This window comes from Oncorhynchus clarkii, chromosome 13, assembly GCF_045791955.1.
Source record: "Oncorhynchus clarkii lewisi isolate Uvic-CL-2024 chromosome 13, UVic_Ocla_1.0, whole genome shotgun sequence".
In the NCBI taxonomy this organism is placed as follows: Eukaryota; Metazoa; Chordata; class Actinopteri; order Salmoniformes; family Salmonidae; genus Oncorhynchus; species Oncorhynchus clarkii.
The window spans coordinates 55094404-55114965 of NC_092159.1; the positions used below are offsets into that span (position 1 = coordinate 55094404).

The 20562-nt window shown below is 41.3% G+C and overlaps 2 protein-coding genes across 2 annotated transcripts; one reads left to right on the forward strand and one right to left on the reverse strand.

The window, feature by feature from the left end:
- Window positions 1-55: 55 nt before the first annotated feature.
- On the reverse strand, window positions 56-2309 carry LOC139365110 (mitochondrial ribosomal protein S7). Its single transcript, XM_071102497.1, has 5 exons — window positions 2051-2309; window positions 1369-1560; window positions 1173-1236; window positions 922-1089; window positions 56-616 (listed from the first exon to the last, which is right to left on the reverse strand). Exons 1-5 carry the CDS (start codon window positions 2131-2133, stop codon window positions 395-397), a joined length of 729 nt encoding a protein of 242 aa, XP_070958598.1. The 5' UTR covers window positions 2134-2309; the 3' UTR covers window positions 56-394.
- LOC139365109 (golgi associated, gamma adaptin ear containing, ARF binding protein 3b) lies at window positions 2295-19673 on the forward strand. Its single transcript, XM_071102496.1, has 17 exons — window positions 2295-2361; window positions 2988-3072; window positions 3185-3260; window positions 3416-3514; window positions 3622-3745; window positions 4835-4938; window positions 5256-5336; window positions 6008-6145; window positions 7022-7103; window positions 7196-7312; window positions 7484-7753; window positions 8337-8419; window positions 8578-8735; window positions 9039-9343; window positions 9522-9691; window positions 18457-18567; window positions 18976-19673. The coding sequence occupies exons 1-17, from the start codon at window positions 2295-2297 to the stop codon at window positions 19084-19086; spliced, it is 2181 nt and encodes a 726-aa protein (XP_070958597.1). The 3' UTR covers window positions 19087-19673.
- The last annotated feature ends 889 nt before the right edge of the window (window positions 19674-20562 follow it).

Below are 20562 nucleotides of genomic sequence, written 5' to 3' on the forward strand. Positions count from 1 at the left end.
CTTTTATTTATTTGATGTCACTGGATGCACCTATATTGTAAATACAGTATGTGATCATGTCATTTGTAATGTTTTCACAATCATTCTTTATTGAACCATAATACAATGTTAGTAAAATAAGCCACTTTTACAGTAACTGTATTTGTGGTCAGTATACTTGGATACACACCATTCCAAATATTTCACAATGTAGTCCAAGAGATGTATATTTACATTGTCTTCAATGTAGGGCATTGACAGGCTATCTCCCATGATGTGTTCCACAAATGTCCATGATGTTTTTATTTTCCAACAAGGAACTCCATCTCAAGTTTGACCAAAGGGACAATGGATTGAATTCCTTCCAATCCAAAAGGTCCCATTTTTGAATGCTGCACTCAGACTTCAAAGTCGACTACCACCAGCGATAGTGGGCGTAGGCTCTGTTGGATTCAGCCATCTTGTGCAGTTCGTGTTTCCGTTTGACCACGTTGCCCTCCTTGGAGAAGGCGGCCAGCAGTTCCTGGGATAGTTTTTCGTACATTAGTGTGCGTCTGTGCTTGTTGTCCCGGCACTCTGTGATCATCCACTTCATGGCCAGGAAGCGCCGCCTGTTGTCTGTCAGAGGTATGGGCACCTGCAGAGTGGAGAGGGACAATACAGGATGTCATTACACATACTGTATGAGACTAAAGATAAATTACATTTGTCATGTCTATTGTGGAGAATAAAGAGTTGATGTATATTTTTCTACAAACTATCACCCCAAGGTTGTGTTCATTAGGCACCAAAGACAAGAAAATAGACAAACAGGGAGGGACTACCAGAACCCCTGTTTTCATTACGTTGCAGAACGTTTTGCTACGATGCGAAATGTTTTGCTACGTTGTGAACTAATGAATAAGACCCTGGTGACTCTTTAGAAATGGTGAGAGTACTGACCTGATAGAACTTGCCCCCCTTCTGAATGCTAGCCAGGCCAATGACAGGCTTGCAGTTCTCCAGAGCCTGGTGGAAGATGGCGTATGGATTACACTCAATCTCTGCCTTCTTTCCCTCGGGGGCTTTGTGGTACTTCTCCACCTGTTTTCTCTTCATGTTCTCCAATGTCTGAGAAGAGAAGGATGGGCATTAGTGTATATTTACATTACTTGGCAAACTATATCAAACAGTCACAAAGAATCCCACTATACCTGTGTGATGATACCTTTGGCAATAATCTTGTCACCATCTTTCATCATCATGTTGACAAACTTGCTGTGAAGAGAAAGAATAGTGATCAGCTGTAATTCAGACTATTGACAGGGTAAACATACAACCACATGACTGAGCTACATGTATTTCAGTGTTTTGTAGGCTTATGCATTAATGTGTGTTGGGGTTAGGTACCTCAACACAGGGTCGTTGAAAACAGAGCTGGTAACAGAGTTGGTGGCTGCCTTTATGGGCCTGACAGATTTCAGCTCCCTCTCCTCTTTCTGCTCAGGTGTGAGCTCAGTCTCTGGGATGTGGTACACCTCTTTCCGAGGCTCAGGCTCCAGGTAGTAAGGGTTGTACCTGCTCCATCTCACCAGGAGTACCCTAGAGAAGCATGAGCAACAGAAGATTATGACACTTCATGTTTAATAGTCAAATACAATGCAATGGTTATAGCATATCATGGACAATATCTATACATGATCATTTAACCATCTAATGTTGCTTGCAGAAACATATGGGGTAACTAGTGTTTCTTAACTCTGGTACTGTCACCTCGCGCCCTGGATCAGAGCTACAGTGTTTGTGCTTGTTAAAATCTACATGAACAAATCGTGACCAACCACACTCACTCACACTGATTCACAAACTTGTTCTTACAGGACGGGTGATTTTCTATTTTGCTACAATGAATACAGTGGGTGGCATGTCTCTAAATACTAAAACGTTTAATGTAAATGTCACTGACTGTAGGTAGCTGAATTAGCTAACGTAGTTGTAATAAACTTGTGCAATGATAAGTGTCATTCTAGTGCAGTATCACAGTGTTAAGATACACATCCATAGCGTCGTTAATCAGCAAAATTATAATTACCTTGGTGTCCAAGGTTTTAGTAAACCTGTGAGGGAGGCAGCCATCTTGGAAAGTGTGGTGCGAAGACCACTGGTAGATGCCATAAAGCAAAACTAATTTCTATGATTTATTTTCCAAAATAAAGCATTATTCAGCTAAATATTTGAATTTCTAAATTTCACACCAAACAATAAATGCATATTTTTCTAGGTTTTATTGAAAACGCAGACTGCGTGATTCTCGCTCATAGTTGCACACATTGGTGATGTCATCACGCGATGTTTCCAATGCTATGGCGTACCAGGAAGGGGAGACGCTAGAATCCTGGCTCAGTGAGTGAATTAACCTATGTATCCAGTCAATTCATTTATATTATTAGCATATTGCATTGCATTGAATGAATGGAGTGAATGTATGAATGAAGTAATGAAGAGTGCGATCTGTTGAACTGTCTGCAATCATCCAGGACTACTGCCTTCGAGGCATCCCCGTTATAAGATCTGTGTTAGCGTTGTCGTTCTTAGCAGCCGTTTCAGGAAAGCTGTGCACTGAATCGGGATCAGTTGTGGGAGGCGGATATTCAAGCATAAGCCCAGGGGATGTGGCCACTGCACCTCAGCTGAGCTCCCTTTTGATATCGAGAGTTAAGACAGCTAAATTGAGGATTGTGATTTTGATATCAAGCGCCTATCTTGTGTTGGTTGACATATATAATTGATAGCCTTTCGAGGAACTGGGGGCTAACGACGAACTGGTGGCACAGATAAAACATCTTTGGTGGTGGCTTCACGCAATGTATGCGCTTTGTGGTATAGTAGCCAGTGCAATGTGGATGATGACCGAGGATGGATGACAGTGTCCGGTTGCTCACGTGTGTTGTCCTTTCAACAAGTCGGTCAACTCTCAACTGTAAAGACATGTGTTAAACATATTTTATTTTTATTTAATCTCACTATAGATAAAGCCACCCATCCAACAAACAGACAGGAGGATTGGGAGTACATCATCGGTTTCTGTGACCAGATCAATAAGGAATTGGAAGGGTATGTTATTTCCTGATTCACCTGATACCATTCAGTATGTATTAGCTACATTTGACCCATTGCTATAGTATGGGTTAAATTGGCCCATTTCCTATACAATCTCATTGTGCAGTCCCCAGATATCTGTCAGGTTGCTGGTTCACAAAATCCAATCGCCGCAAGAATGGGAGGCGCTTCAGGCTTTAACAGTGAGTATTGTTTGTTTGTACTATTTCATTTCATCCAATATTCTGTTCTAGTCCTGAGGCATAGCTGTATGTACTCATATGGTGTATACAGCCTTGTCTCAGGGCTACCTATGTGTCCATGTGTTTGACAAAATGTCCACGTGTAATTCTCCAAGGTATTAGAAGCATGTATGAAGAACTGCGGGAGAAGGTTTCATAATGAAATCGGGAAATATCGGTTTCTGAACGAGCTGATCAAAGTTGTTTCTCCTAAGGTGAGTGGACTTGGTGTCCTGAATGCGTTATTCTATTCTTCTTCTATTTTCCTTGTGTTCTGTGTGTGAATACATCACTGACAAAGATCTGGTACACTTCTATCTAGTACATGGGAGACAGAGTACCAGAGAAGGTAAAGACAAAGATTATTGAGATGCTGTACAGCTGGACAGTGGCTTTCCCCAACGAGGCCAAAATCAACGAAGCATACCAGACACTAAGGAGACAGGGTAAGACCTGGTTTCCACTAGTTACCACAGCCACTATGGCTGGGAATTACCAGGGATCTCACGATACTTTGCTGCCGATACGATATGTATTGTAATTCTCGCGATTAAATACTGTGATTTTATTGCGATTCGATGTTCCAAACATATTGCTCACCGTATATCTGCTGCAGAGGAACAGGAAAGCCATGAGAAAACACCTTTTGATCAGTCATGGAAATAAAATTGCTCATAACAAATTGACTCCCTATTTAAAAAGAAGATGGAGAACAAGCTATGAAGGACAAATATGGGAGTTTTGGTTTTAGCTACAGTAAACTAGCGCAAAAAATAATATTTGGATATTGTCAATACGATACGATATATCATCAAATTATATCCTGATACCCGTACGGGAGTTGTAGCGATGAGACAAGATAGTAGCTACTAAACAATTGAATACCACGAAAACGGGGTAAAAAAAATAATAAAAAAATAAGAATAATTATATCCTGATATGTCACTGTATCAATCCCCCCCCCACCTTTTTTCCTCCAATCAGGACTAGTATGAGCATACCCTCTACTATTTCTTTGTGTGTGATTGGACTCGGGCTCAATACCATTTTAGTGAAAGGTTATTCTTCCTCAATTTTCCTCATTGCTTTGAAATGGAACACTGTTTCCAATCAGGAAATAATAACAACTAGGTGGGTGCTTATATTTGTCCTGTTTCAGACATGTACACGTGTGTATTATACTCATGTGTGAATTGGAAATGTGTTTTTTGCATATCCCAACTCCCGGAGAGTGGGTTCACAGCCAGGGTCTTACATTATCAACGGCAACCCTTGAGCAATTAGGCATAAGTGCCTTGCTCAAGGGCACATTAACCAATTTTTCACCTTGTTAGCTTTCGGTTGCTTGCCCAATGCTCTAACCGCTAGGTTACCTGCTTAATACCATTTAATTTCAATTCAGGAAGTAAACTGATATTCTTCCTCAATTTTCCTCATTGATTTGAAATGGAACTTTGTTTGTGATGAATAGTCTCATAGAGTTATTTTGAGTTATTTAAAAAAAATGTATCTGTGAACTACCTTCCGTTCTTCAGGCCTTGTAACTATGGACCCTGAGCTCCCAGTGGACAAGACTCTGATTCCTTCACCCCCCACACGTCCCAAGAACCCTGTGTTTGACAATGAGGACATGGGCAAGGTGAGACACTGGGTTCAGACTGAGTGTATCCACAGTACTGGTCTTTAACCCTGGTCCTGGATCCTGGTCCTAGAGAACTACTGTATATGTGGTGTGCAGTCTTTTGTTTCAGCCTAGCACTAACACACCTACTTACAACAAATCACTGAAGCCTTGATTTGCTAAAACAGGGGTTATCAGACTGGAACAAAAGCCTGCATTCCTTCTAGGTCTTTAGGACCAGCATTGCTGACCACTGATGTACAGATAGAGTCAAACCAGCAGATGTCAGTGTCACCATGGTGATTTGACAGAGACATGCCTTCATGTGTGTTTAGCTACTAGCAGAGCTTCTGAGGAGCAAAAACCCAGAGGACCTGCAGGAAGCCAACAGGCTCATCAAGAACATGGTGAAGGAGGTGAGAGACAACGACATGCCCTATAAGTGCTTATAAAGGCGGTTGTAAAGAGCCGTAAGCTGTTGTGAATGCTCATACTCAGCCTGTGACATACCACCTGTGTGTTTATAGTCATAATGGGTTCATAAGCCTGTTCTAACTAGCTTTGAGTGGTAATAAATGCTTATAGAGTATTTTATCAGCCCTGAATGCTGATTGGCTGAAAGCCATGGTATGTGAGACCACAGGTATGAGGAAACATTTATTTTTACTGTTCTTATAGATGTTTGAAAACGGTTTATAATAGCAATAGGTCACAGAGGGGGTTGTGGTATATGGCCAATATACCACGGCTAAGGGCTGTATCCAGGCACTCCGCGTTGAATTGTGCATAAGAACAGCCCTTAGCAGTGGTATATTGGCCATATACCACAAACCCCCGAGGTGACCTATTGCTTTAATAATTCATCATGGGATAATAAATACACTGTAGAATTACACACAGATGGAGCTTAGAAAATGTGATCATAGCCAATCATGCGTCCATGTTAGTAGTTTTCTATAACACTTGTATTGTTCTGTTTCTCAGGACGGCTGAATGCATTTACAATATAACTGTTGCGCATGCATATTAGGCTTTTATAGCAATGTGTAACAAGTCTTGAACATCTTATTAACCCTCATTCTCCCAGGACGATGTCAGGGTTCAGAAAGTGACCAAACGCATCCACACCCTGGAAGAGGTGGGCATCAACGTCAAGCTGCTGAGTGAGATGCTGTCCCACTACGACAAGGACAGGTCCTCCCAGTCAGACAGAGAGATCATCAAGGTGTGTGTTCCGTTCAGACTCCACACACATCACACTTAGCCCTAGTTCAAACACCGCTCTATCGCCGCACCGAACTAAAGCATTTAACTTTCTCTTTGGGAGAGCAGGGATAGAGTACCTTGTGAAGCCATAGTGCGCCTCGTCTGTCTTTTGACAATAGTTGGTCAGCCTCTGCTGCACGCCTCTGTTTCATGCAGTTCTGCCAGAGCAGTTCTTCCACTGTCAGGAAAAATGGTCATGCATATTAATATATGTTAATTGCGTGCAAATAAAGGTTGCTTGGCTACCACACCCACAACGGAAGCACAGTCATGGCTGATACGCAGGTGGAGGACGTCTGAGAGGTGACTGTTATGCCTGAATTCAACCCAAAAGCAACGAGTATGTCTGCAGTGTTGAGAGAGCGGTTGTATGAAACCAATTGGTATGTCACCAGAGTTCTCAGCCATGCCAGCCCGCTCTTCAGGTCTATTCAGTTCTACTCGCCAAAAGTTTGGCGTCTGAACTGTGTGTTACTTAGATACTTGTCCTCTTTGCTTGCTGTGAGGCATTAAGGACCTTATGTATCACCTCAGGCTATAGCCAGTCCTTAACACAGTTTTACAGCTAGTCCCAATTTGTTCCCTACCACGTCTGGATAGGTATAAGCAGTTTAGTGGTGGAGCTTCTATCATATTGCTAACTCCTTACCTATCTGCAAACACCAAAGTGTTAGGACCAATGGGAAGGGGACGGGAAAGAGGTAGGGAGCGAATTAGGAATGGCTGCTAGAATGATACGAGCGTGGTAGACTTTGATGTTATGTGAAATTAATTAGAATTGTAAACTGTCAGTGGCTGATTGAAGCATGTCGTCGTACATTTCCTGTAATACCAGGAACTATACGACCGCTGCGACAAGTTGAGACGCGCTGCTTTCAAAATGGCCACAGAGACTGAAGATAACGACACAAGTTTAGGTGAGGAAATACATTTGTTATTTGAATGTTTTTCAACCTCTTAGATTGTTATTTGTTGTTCCATCTCTTAACCTCTGAACTTTGCCCCCTAGGTGACATCCTGCAGGCCAGCGATGACCTCTCACGGGTCATCAACTCCTACAAGAAGATTGTCAAGGGACAGACCGTGAATGGAGACATCGAGGATCCTAGATCTGCAGCTGGTGAAGGTGAGTGATGGCACGTAATGTATACACACACACACACACGCACACTTTCACATCTTTTCATATCACTTTCAGAGCAAACTGTTTCCTTTCTACCTCCTTCGATTTCAATTCCTCTCTCTGCTTCATTCTACCTCTCTACACCTCTCCCTTCTTTCCCTCTCTATTCTACAGAGACCACAGGGAACAGTGACAACACAGAGACCTTGATTGACCTGGCTGGCATTGACGTTCCAAACTCCACCTCTCCTCCGCCTGCCCCTCTCCCATTGGTCTCCGATCCCACTTCAGCCAATCACCTGGGGTTCCCAATCCCTGTCTTGCCTCCTCCTCCAAAAAGGTTGGCCGGGTTGCATGCCAGTCAGAACAGCAGCCCCAGCCACCCAGCCACCGACAAGGCCCTCAACGCTCTCTCTCTCCTTGACGATGAGCTGCTATCCTTAGGTACCTCACTGACCTTGCATTTTATGGAAGTTATGTGTAGATGTATTCTTGTTAAATATAGGCCATATTTCCTATTTGGTTTGTATTCTAAATGTATTCATCACCAATGTTCAGACAATGTCCCATGGTACTTAATTTCATTATGCCAGCAGCATCCCCCTGCTGGCTTGCCTCTGAAGCTAAGCAGATCCTTGGATGGGAGACCAGATGCTGCTGGAAGGGGTGTTGGAGGGCCAATAGGGGGTACTCTTCCCTCTGGTATAAGGGGATCACAATGCCCCAGGGCAGTGAAGGGAACATTGCCCTGCATCTGGTGCAGTCTTTCGGATGGGACGTTAAACTAAAGATCCCATGGCACTTATTGTAAGAGTAGAGGTGTTAACCCCGGTGTCCTGGCTAAATTCCCAATTTAGTCCTCATACCATCATGGCCACCTAATCATCCCCAGCTTCCAATTGTCTCATTCGTCCCGCTCCTCCCCCCTGTAACTATTCTCCAAGTCGTTGCTGTAAAAGATATGTTCTCAGTCAATTTACCTGGTAAAAGAAGGGTCAATACTCATGTCCCTTGTGTGTTTTTTCAGGCCTGAACGATCCAGTTCCTTCTCTGAACAGCCAATCAAAACCAACGCTGAATGAAATAGCGAATCCGTGGACCTCCTTACAGGTAGTTCTTCCTGATGAGGACCACAATGGTCAGAGCATTAAAAAGCATGACTTTTTTTCTACTGTCATTTCCTGTGTCTTTACCAGTGAGTAGTTTTGAACAACTCTTGTGATACATTGGGTAGATTTGTAAGTGTCTCCTCCCTTCTATCCATCCAGGCTCCTGACCCTGGCCTGGACTTGTTTGGCACTATAGCAGGGCCAGGCCCAGTATTTCCCCCAGTCCAGCCAGCGCCAGCCCCCGCCACGGCCCCTGCCACCCACAGCCTCCAGGACCTCCAAGACCTGGCCATGCTGGACTTTGGAGAGCCAAAGAGGTGCTCAACTAACCTTACTCCCTTCACTTCACTGGAAATATTGTAGATCACTTCAAGGTATTATATTACCCACATTGAATTAGATCAGGTGCTTCAGCACATGGCTAAAGTGAAGCAACACTTCTGAGGTAATCCGAAGTGTCAGGGTTGTCATTAATAGTGTGTCACATCATTACATGACTAGATGCTACTCAACATGATCCTGAATATGGTACAAATCAACATGCTCTTGATTGCACACTTGCTTGTTTGATTTAGTTATGTTTCCAGAGAGAGCTCATGTTGTTTTTCTGTCATTTCCAGTTTGCGTGTTGGCGGCGGATTCGGGATGGCAGCCTCTATGGGGGCCGTAGTACCACCCTCCTTGGGGGCCATGGTACCACAGGTCCCCCTCTCCTCGACCTCCCTCCTCCCTGGCCCCATGCCTGGCTCCCCTGCGTTGTCCCACACCAAAGCCCAGACGCTGAGCTCTGCCCCAGGCAGCCCCCTGTTCAGCTCCCTCTCCCCCTTCCACCACTCCTCCTTCCAGGGGGGCAGCCCAGCCAGGGGGCTAGGACCGGAGGCCTCCCTGGGCAACGTGCACGTCCCCCTGGAGGCCATCAGACCCAGTGAGTACTGGAGATAGGGGAGGGAGGTAGAGAGAGGGAAGTGTGCAAAGGGAAATGGGACATGCTATATATCCTCCTGTGAAATTGAACGTTGTTAGTCTTTTTTAACCATTTGATGTCTACAGTACACTGTCTGGATAACATTGATATAGCCTCTCACTGCCTCTGTCCCCTCCAGGTAAAGGGCTCCCTGTAACGGCCTATGATAAGGATGGGGTGCGTGTGCTGTTGAACTTTGCCTCAGACTGTCCCCCTTGCAGACCAGACGTGCTGGTGTTAGTGGTGTCCATGCTGAACACTGCACCACTGCCCGTTCAGAACGTGGTCCTTCAGGCCGCCGTGCCCAAGGTAACACACAGGTGCAATATACACATGGTACACACACACACTTTGTTCACACTTGCTCTGTCTAGGTGCCATAGGAGTCTACAGCCATGTCTCAGGGCAATGTGTATACATACACTCGTATAATACTTACACATGTGTCCACTCCTGTATACTTACTCACTCAAACATTATATCATTTCATCCAAACAAAAGGTGATGGGGTCCTCACTCAAACATTATATCATTTCATCCAAACAAAAGGTGATGGGGTCCTCACTCAAACATTATATCATTTCATCCAAACAAAAGGTGATGGGGTCCTCACTCAAACATTATATCATTTCATCCAAACAAAAGGTGATGGGGTCCTCACTCAAACATTATATCATTTCATCCAAACAAAAGGTGATGGGGTCCTCACTCAAACATTATATCATTTCATCCAAACAAAAGGTGATGGGGTCCTCACTCAAACATTATATCATTTCATCCAAACAAAAGGTGATGGGGTCCTCACTCAAACATTATATCATTTCATCCAAACAAAAGGTGATGGGGTCCTCACTCAAACATTATATCATTTCATCCAAACAAAAGGTGATGGGGTCCTCACTCAAACATTATATCATTTCATCCAAACAAAAGGTGATGGGGTCCTCACTCAAACATTATATCATTTCATCCAAACAAAAGGTGATGGGGTCCTCACTCAAACATTATATCATTTCATCCAAACAAAAGGTGATGGGGTCCTCACTCAAACATTATATCATTTCATCCAAACAAAAGGTGATGGGGTCCTCACTCAAACATTATATCATTTCATCCAAACAAAAGGTGATGGGGTCCTCACTCAAACATTATATCATTTCATCCAAACAAAAGGTGATGGGGTCCTCACTCAAACATTATATCATTTCATCCAAACAAAAGGTGATGGGGTCCTCACTCAAACATTATATCATTTCATCCAAACAAAAGGTGATGGGGTCCTCACTCAAACATTATATCATTTCATCCAAACAAAAGGTGATGGGGTCCTCACTCAAACATTATATCATTTCATCCAAACAAAAGGTGATGGGGTCCTCACTCAAACATTATATCATTTCATCCAAACAAAAGGTGATGGGGTCCTCACTCAAACATTATATCATTTCATCCAAACAAAAGGTCCTCACTCAAACATTATATCATTTCATCCAAACAAAAGGTGATGGGGTCCTCACTCAAACATTATATCATTTCATCCAAACAAAAGGTGATGGGGTCCTCACTCAAACATTATATCATTTCATCCAAACAAAAGGTGATGGGGTCCTCACTCAAACATTATATCATTTCATCCAAACAAAAGGTGATGGGGTCCTCACTCAAACATTATATCATTTCATCCAAACAAAAGGTGATGGGGTCCTCACTCAAACATTATATCATTTCATCCAAACAAAAGGTGATGGGGTCCTCACTCAAACATTATATCATTTCATCCAAACAAAAGGTGATGGGGTCCTCACTCAAACATTATATCATTTCATCCAAACAAAAGGTGATGGGGTCCTCACTCAAACATTATATCATTTCATCCAAACAAAAGGTGATGGGGTCCTCACTCAAACATTATATCATTTCATCCAAACAAAAGGTGATGGGGTCCTCACTCAAACATTATATCATTTCATCCAAACAAAAGGTGATGGGGTCCTCACTCAAACATTATATCATTTCATCCAAACAAAAGGTGATGGGGTCCTCACTCAAACATTATATCATTTCATCCAAACAAAAGGTGATGGGGTCCTCACTCAAACATTATATCATTTCATCCAAACAAAAGGTGATGGGGTCCTCACTCAAACATTATATCATTTCATCCAAACAAAAGGTGATGGGGTCCTCACTCAAACATTATATCATTTCATCCAAACAAAAGGTGATGGGGTCCTCACTCAAACATTATATCATTTCATCCAAACAAAAGGTGATGGGGTCCTCACTCAAACATTATATCATTTCATCCAAACAAAAGGTGATGGGGTCCTCACTCAAACATTATATCATTTCATCCAAACAAAAGGTGATGGGGTCCTCACTCAAACATTATATCATTTCATCCAAACAAAAGGTGATGGGGTCCTCACTCAAACATTATATCATTTCATCCAAACAAAAGGTGATGGGGTCCTCACTCAAACATTATATCATTTCATCCAAACAAAAGGTGATGGGGTCCTCACTCAAACATTATATCATTTCATCCAAACAAAAGGTGATGGGGTCCTCACTCAAACATTATATCATTTCATCCAAACAAAAGGTGATGGGGTCCTCACTCAAACATTATATCATTTCATCCAAACAAAAGGTGATGGGGTCCTCACTCAAACATTATATCATTTCATCCAAACAAAAGGTGATGGGGTCCTCACTCAAACATTATATCATTTCATCCAAACAAAAGGTGATGGGGTCCTCACTCAAACATTATATCATTTCATCCAAACAAAAGGTGATGGGGTCCTCACTCAAACATTATATCATTTCATCCAAACAAAAGGTGATGGGGTCCTCACTCAAACATTATATCATTTCATCCAAACAAAAGGTGATGGGGTCCTCACTCAAACATTATATCATTTCATCCAAACAAAAGGTGATGGGGTCCTCACTCAAACATTATATCATTTCATCCAAACAAAAGGTGATGGGGTCCTCACTCAAACATTATATCATTTCATCCAAACAAAAGGTGATGGGGTCCTCACTCAAACATTATATCATTTCATCCAAACAAAAGGTGATGGGGTCCTCACTCAAACATTATATCATTTCATCCAAACAAAAGGTGATGGGGTCCTCACTCAAACATTATATCATTTCATCCAAACAAAAGGTGATGGGGTCCTCACTCAAACATTATATCATTTCATCCAAACAAAAGGTGATGGGGTCCTCACTCAAACATTATATCATTTCATCCAAACAAAAGGTGATGGGGTCCTCACTCAAACATTATATCATTTCATCCAAACAAAAGGTGATGGGGTCCTCACTCAAACATTATATCATTTCATCCAAACAAAAGGTGATGGGGTCCTCACTCAAACATTATATCATTTCATCCAAACAAAAGGTGATGGGGTCCTCACTCAAACATTATATCATTTCATCCAAACAAAAGGTGATGGGGTCCTCACTCAAACATTATATCATTTCATCCAAACAAAAGGTGATGGGGTCCTCACTCAAACATTATATCATTTCATCCAAACAAAAGGTGATGGGGTCCTCACTCAAACATTATATCATTTCATCCAAACAAAAGGTGATGGGGTCCTCACTCAAACATTATATCATTTCATCCAAACAAAAGGTGATGGGGTCCTCACTCAAACATTATATCATTTCATCCAAACAAAAGGTGATGGGGTCCTCACTCAAACATTATATCATTTCATCCAAACAAAAGGTGATGGGGTCCTCACTCAAACATTATATCATTTCATCCAAACAAAAGGTGATGGGGTCCTCACTCAAACATTATATCATTTCATCCAAACAAAAGGTGATGGGGTCCTCACTCAAACATTATATCATTTCATCCAAACAAAAGGTGATGGGGTCCTCACTCAAACATTATATCATTTCATCCAAACAAAAGGTGATGGGGTCCTCACTCAAACATTATATCATTTCATCCAAACAAAAGGTGATGGGGTCCTCACTCAAACATTATATCATTTCATCCAAACAAAAGGTGATGGGGTCCTCACTCAAACATTATATCATTTCATCCAAACAAAAGGTGATGGGGTCCTCACTCAAACATTATATCATTTCATCCAAACAAAAGGTGATGGGGTCCTCACTCAAACATTATATCATTTCATCCAAACAAAAGGTGATGGGGTCCTCACTCAAACATTATATCATTTCATCCAAACAAAAGGTGATGGGGTCCTCACTCAAACATTATATCATTTCATCCAAACAAAAGGTGATGGGGTCCTCACTCAAACATTATATCATTTCATCCAAACAAAAGGTGATGGGGTCCTCACTCAAACATTATATCATTTCATCCAAACAAAAGGTGATGGGGTCCTCACTCAAACATTATATCATTTCATCCAAACAAAAGGTGATGGGGTCCTCACTCAAACATTATATCATTTCATCCAAACAAAAGGTGATGGGGTCCTCACTCAAACATTATATCATTTCATCCAAACAAAAGGTGATGGGGTCCTCACTCAAACATTATATCATTTCATCCAAACAAAAGGTGATGGGGTCCTCACTCAAACATTATATCATTTCATCCAAACAAAAGGTGATGGGGTCCTCACTCAAACATTATATCATTTCATCCAAACAAAAGGTGATGGGGTCCTCACTCAAACATTATATCATTTCATCCAAACAAAAGGTGATGGGGTCCTCACTCAAACATTATATCATTTCATCCAAACAAAAGGTGATGGGGTCCTCACTCAAACATTATATCATTTCATCCAAACAAAAGGTGATGGGGTCCTCACTCAAACATTATATCATTTCATCCAAACAAAAGGTGATGGGGTCCTCACTCAAACATTATATCATTTCATCCAAACAAAAGGTGATGGGGTCCTCACTCAAACATTATATCATTTCATCCAAACAAAAGGTGATGGGGTCCTCACTCAAACATTATATCATTTCATCCAAACAAAAGGTGATGGGGTCCTCACTCAAACATTATATCATTTCATCCAAACAAAAGGTGATGGGGTCCTCACTCAAACATTATATCATTTCATCCAAACAAAAGGTGATGGGGTCCTCACTCAAACATTATATCATTTCATCCAAACAAAAGGTGATGGGGTCCTCACTCAAACATTATATCATTTCATCCAAACAAAAGGTGATGGGGTCCTCACTCAAACATTATATCATTTCATCCAAACAAAAGGTGATGGGGTCCTCACTCAAACATTATATCATTTCATCCAAACAAAAGGTGATGGGGTCCTCACTCAAACATTATATCATTTCATCCAAACAAAAGGTGATGGGGTCCTCACTCAAACATTATATCATTTCATCCAAACAAAAGGTGATGGGGTCCTCACTCAAACATTATATCATTTCATCCAAACAAAAGGTGATGGGGTCCTCACTCAAACATTATATCATTTCATCCAAACAAAAGGTGATGGGGTCCTCACTCAAACATTATATCATTTCATCCAAACAAAAGGTGATGGGGTCCTCACTCAAACATTATATCATTTCATCCAAACAAAAGGTGATGGGGTCCTCACTCAAACATTATATCATTTCATCCAAACAAAAGGTGATGGGGTCCTCACTCAAACATTATATCATTTCATCCAAACAAAAGGTGATGGGGTCCTCACTCAAACATTATATCATTTCATCCAAACAAAAGGTGATGGGGTCCTCACTCAAACATTATATCATTTCATCCAAACAAAAGGTGATGGGGTCCTCACTCAAACATTATATCATTTCATCCAAACAAAAGGTGATGGGGTCCTCACTCAAACATTATATCATTTCATCCAAACAAAAGGTGATGGGGTCCTCACTCAAACATTATATCATTTCATCCAAACAAAAGGTGATGGGGTCCTCACTCAAACATTATATCATTTCATCCAAACAAAAGGTGATGGGGTCCTCACTCAAACATTATATCATTTCATCCAAACAAAAGGTGATGGGGTCCTCACTCAAACATTATATCATTTCATCCAAACAAAAGGTGATGGGGTCCTCACTCAAACATTATATCATTTCATCCAAACAAAAGGTGATGGGGTCCTCACTCAAACATTATATCATTTCATCCAAACAAAAGGTGATGGGGTCCTCACTCAAACATTATATCATTTCATCCAAACAAAAGGTGATGGGGTCCTCACTCAAACATTATATCATTTCATCCAAACAAAAGGTGATGGGGTCCTCACTCAAACATTATATCATTTCATCCAAACAAAAGGTGATGGGGTCCTCACTCAAACATTATATCATTTCATCCAAACAAAAGGTGATGGGGTCCTCACTCAAACATTATATCATTTCATCCAAACAAAAGGTGATGGGGTCCTCACTCAAACATTATATCATTTCATCCAAACAAAAGGTGATGGGGTCCTCACTCAAACATTATATCATTTCATCCAAACAAAAGGTGATGGGGTCCTCACTCAAACATTATATCATTTCATCCAAACAAAAGGTGATGGGGTCCTCACTCAAACATTATATCATTTCATCCAAACAAAAGGTGATGGGGTCCTCACTCAAACATTATATCATTTCATCCAAACAAAAGGTGATGGGGTCCTCACTCAAACATTATATCATTTCATCCAAACAAAAGGTGATGGGGTCCTCACTCAAACATTATATCATTTCATCCAAACAAAAGGTGATGGGGTCCTCACTCAAACATTATATCATTTCATCCAAACAAAAGGTGATGGGGTCCTCACTCAAACATTATATCATTTCATCCAAACAAAAGGTGATGGGGTCCTCACTCAAACATTATATCATTTCATCCAAACAAAAGGTGATGGGGTCCTCACTCAAACATTATATCATTTCATCCAAACAAAAGGTGATGGGGTCCTCACTCAAACATTATATCATTTCATCCAAACAAAAGGTGATGGGGTCCTCACTCAAACATTATATCATTTCATCCAAACAAAAGGTGATGGGGTCCTCACTCAAACATTATATCATTTCATCCAAACAAAAGGTGATGGGGTCCTCACTCAAACATTATATCATTTCATCCAAACAAAAGGTGATGGGGTCCTCACTCAAACATTATATCATTTCATCCAAACAAAAGGTGATGGGGTCCTCACTCAAACATTATATCATTTCATCCAAACAAAAGGTGATGGGGTCCTCACTCAAACATTATATCATTTCATCCAAACAAAAGGTGATGGGGTCCTCACTCAAACATTATATCATTTCATCCAAACAAAAGGTGATGGGGTCCTCACTCAAACATTATATCATTTCATCCAAACAAAAGGTGATGGGGTCCTCACTCAAACATTATATCATTTCATCCAAACAAAAGGTGATGGGGTCCTCACTCAAACATTATATCATTTCATCCAAACAAAAGGTGATGGGGTCCTCACTCAAACATTATATCATTTCATCCAAACAAAAGGTGATGGGGTCCTCACTCAAACATTATATCATTTCATCCAAACAAAAGGTGATGGGGTCCTCACTCAAACATTATATCATTTCATCCAAACAAAAGGTGATGGGGTCCTCACTCAAACATTATATCATTTCATCCAAACAAAAGGTGATGGGGTCCTCACTCAAACATTATATCATTTCATCCAAACAAAAGGTGATGGGGTCCTCACTCAAACATTATATCATTTCATCCAAACAAAAGGTGATGGGGTCCTCACTCAAACATTATATCATTTCATCCAAACAAAAGGTGATGGGGTCCTCACTCAAACATTATATCATTTCATCCAAACAAAAGGTGATGGGGTCCTCACTCAAACATTATATCATTTCATCCAAACAAAAGGTGATGGGGTCCTCACTCAAACATTATATCATTTCATCCAAACAAAAGGTGATGGGGTCCTCACTCAAACATTATATCATTTCATCCAAACAAAAGGTGATGGGGTCCTCACTCAAACATTATATCATTTCATCCAAACAAAAGGTGATGGGGTCCTCACTCAAACATTATATCATTTCATCCAAACAAAAGGTGATGGGGTCCTCACTCAAACATTATATCATTTCATCCAAACAAAAGGTGATGGGGTCCTCACTCAAACATTATATCATTTCATCCAAACAAAAGGTGATGGGGTCCTCACTCAAACATTATATCATTTCATCCAAACAAAAGGTGATGGGGTCCTCACTCAAACATTATATCATTTCATCCAAACAAAAGGTGATGGGGTCCTCACTCAAACATTATATCATTTCATCCAAACAAAAGGTGATGGGGTCCTCACTCAAACATTATATCATTTCATCCAAACAAAAGGTGATGGGGTCCTCACTCAAACATTATATCATTTCATCCAAACAAAAGGTGATGGGGTCCTCACTCAAACATTATATCATTTCATCCAAACAAAAGGTGATGGGGTCCTCACTCAAACATTATATCATTTCATCCAAACAAAAGGTGATGGGGTCCTCACTCAAACATTATATCATTTCATCCAAACAAAAGGTGATGGGGTCCTCACTCAAACATTATATCATTTCATCCAAACAAAAGGTGATGGGGTCCTCACTCAAACATTATATCATTTCATCCAAACAAAAGGTGATGGGGTCCTCACTCAAACATTATATCATTTCATCCAAACAAAAGGTGATGGGGTCCTCACTCAAACATTATATCATTTCATCCAAACAAAAGGTGATGGGGTCCTCACTCAAACATTATATCATTTCATCCAAACAAAAGGTGATGGGGTCCTCACTCAAACATTATATCATTTCATCCAAACAAAAGGTGATGGGGTCCTCACTCAAACATTATATCATTTCATCCAAACAAAAGGTGATGGGGTCCTCACTCAAACATTATATCATTTCACTCAAAAATACGTTGCATAAAGCTTCATTTTTGTATTTATTTGTATTATTTTCACTGCATCAGGGATCGAGTCTGCCGGCTTTGCAGCCATCTTCAGTGTGTAACTTTCACACACTCCTTAACCCCTCCTCTCCTTGTCCTCCAGTCCATGAAGGTGAAGCTGCAGCCTCCGTCAGGAACAGAGCTGCCTCCCTTTAACCCCACCCTTCCCCCGGCCTCCATCACACAGGTCATGCTGCTGGCCAATCCCCTGAAGGTAAGAGCAGGGCCACGAGTATTTCATGGTAAGGTCACATGGTCAGGGAACAGTCATATGATCTTCCTAGGGCCCAGAGGTTTTCTGATTAAGGTCACATGGTTAGGGAGCAGCCCACTTCGCTAATACACAGGCCAAAGTCACTGTAGGACTAGGGCTCTATCTTTCATCTTTCCATGGTTCCTTGCAATCTATCTCCTCATCTTTTCAACCGTATTGGAGGTTCAAGGTCTCTCCTCTCTGACTTTCTTATCCAATGCGGTTTGGGGAGACGAAGAGAGAGGATTTGAGGAATTAAGGAAAGATTCATTGAGAGGCTAGGTCTTTTTGGACCTGATGGGCTTCCATCCTCTTTGTAGTCTTTGTGAAACCACTTGCTGACCCTCTTCCAACGTTTGCCTCTTGCAGGAGAAGGTGCGTCTGCGCTACAAGCTGGCGTTCACTCTCGGAAACAGGCAGTGCTCAGAGGTGGGCGAGGTGGACCAGTTCCCCCCGCCAGACAGATGGGGTCACCTATAGCCACCCCCATACACCACAGAGCCGAGCCAGGACGGGCCAAACCAACACTCCATGATGGGGGTGTTAACCACACATACCCCAGAGAGAGAGAGAGATGAGGATAGGGTGGGAGAACTGTGCTGCAATGTTACAGTACCAACATAGTGCTACCTACCAGCCAACCATTCTGTTTCTTTCAGATTGTTTTGATATTTACCGTCTTTGTATTTGCCCAGTTGCTATTGAGACAATTGTAACTTTGTAAGCATAATATAGCATACATGGCATACACTGAAGTTCAAGCCAGTTTTACAATAGCTTCCAGAGCTTGTATTGAATATTATTGCAGGGACAGCATCTCAACTGAAGGGATACAAGTGCTTTTTCCATGTTTCAGAAATTGATACAAAGATGCACCAAGTGTCACTCTTTATTTGTTATTAAGTGTGTTTATTAACTGAGAACATCTCCAAGGTATTTTAGCAGGCCAGCCAGTCGTCCCTTATATACAGCACTGCAGGACATTTCCTAACAAACGTAGTCCCGCCCACAAGACTTGCTGGCAAAGGAAATATAACTAACACTACATCCATTATTATGACGAGATACATACACACAGCGTATATACTGTGTGTGTGTGTGTGTGTGTATATATATATATATACACACACATACAGTATATATGTCAATGTTTATACCACAGCATTGTTGAATGCTTGTTTCTAATGGGGTAGAAGGGCATTCTAGAAAGGACATTATTATTCAGAGCTTATAACTAGGGAAAAATGATTGATTAATCCTATAACTGGAATATAATTTGGTGAAATCCGGTAATCTTATCCGGAGGACTTGCTAGCTAGCATGTTAGCTCAGAGTAGCTCATCCTTAACTTGAGTCAAGATACAGAAAGTTATGTTGATTAGATGTGGGTGCTAGCTGGCTGTTGACAAAGGCCTCAAACATGATTCCATGAGGTGTTTCAATATTTCTTCAGTGCATATCCAGTGATCATGCTTATTAGACATAATTGTGGCAATTATTATTATGACATTGTTTTAAAGTGATGTATATTGTATTTCTCAATGATATTACTTAATGGGTTTTCTGGACCTTCTAGGTCTTACTACAGACTAATATACAGCTACTATTTTGATGACTGGGTTTCCTAGCAACACTGTAATCAATATTGTGGTTACTTCTGGCATGCTTCTGTAAGTTATCATCATAAATGCATACCGTAGCTGGTTTTTATTCTTTGGTTTAATGTACGGGTTCTTCTGATGCTCCCTCTGATGCTCGTCATCTGGTTTGATGTACGGGTTCTTCTGATGCTCCCTCTGATGCTCGTCATCTGGTTTAATGTACGGGTTCTTCTTATGCTCCCTCTGATGCTCGCCATCTGGTTTAATGTACGGGTTCTTCTGATGCTCCCTCTGATGCTCGTCATCTGGTTTAATGTACGGGTTCTTCTGATGCTCCCTCTGATGCTCGCCGTCT

Coding starts and splice junctions, on each gene's coding strand:
- LOC139365110 (XM_071102497.1), bottom strand. CDS start 2,133: ATGGCATCTACCAGTGGTCTTCGCACCACACTTTCCAAGATGGCTGCC. Junction 1,237..1,368: donor TTCAACGACCCTGTGTTGAG/GTACCTAACCCC, acceptor TTCTCTTCACAG/CAAGTTTGTCAACATGATGA. Junction 1,090..1,172: donor CCAAAGGTATCATCACACAG/GTATAGTGGGAT, acceptor TTCTCTTCTCAG/ACATTGGAGAACATGAAGAG.
- LOC139365109 (XM_071102496.1), top strand. CDS start 2,295: ATGTCATCACGCGATGTTTCCAATGCTATGGCGTACCAGGAAGGGGAG. Junction 9,344..9,521: donor CCTGGAGGCCATCAGACCCA/GTGAGTACTGGA, acceptor TGTCCCCTCCAG/GTAAAGGGCTCCCTGTAACG. Junction 18,568..18,975: donor TGCTGGCCAATCCCCTGAAG/GTAAGAGCAGGG, acceptor TGCCTCTTGCAG/GAGAAGGTGCGTCTGCGCTA.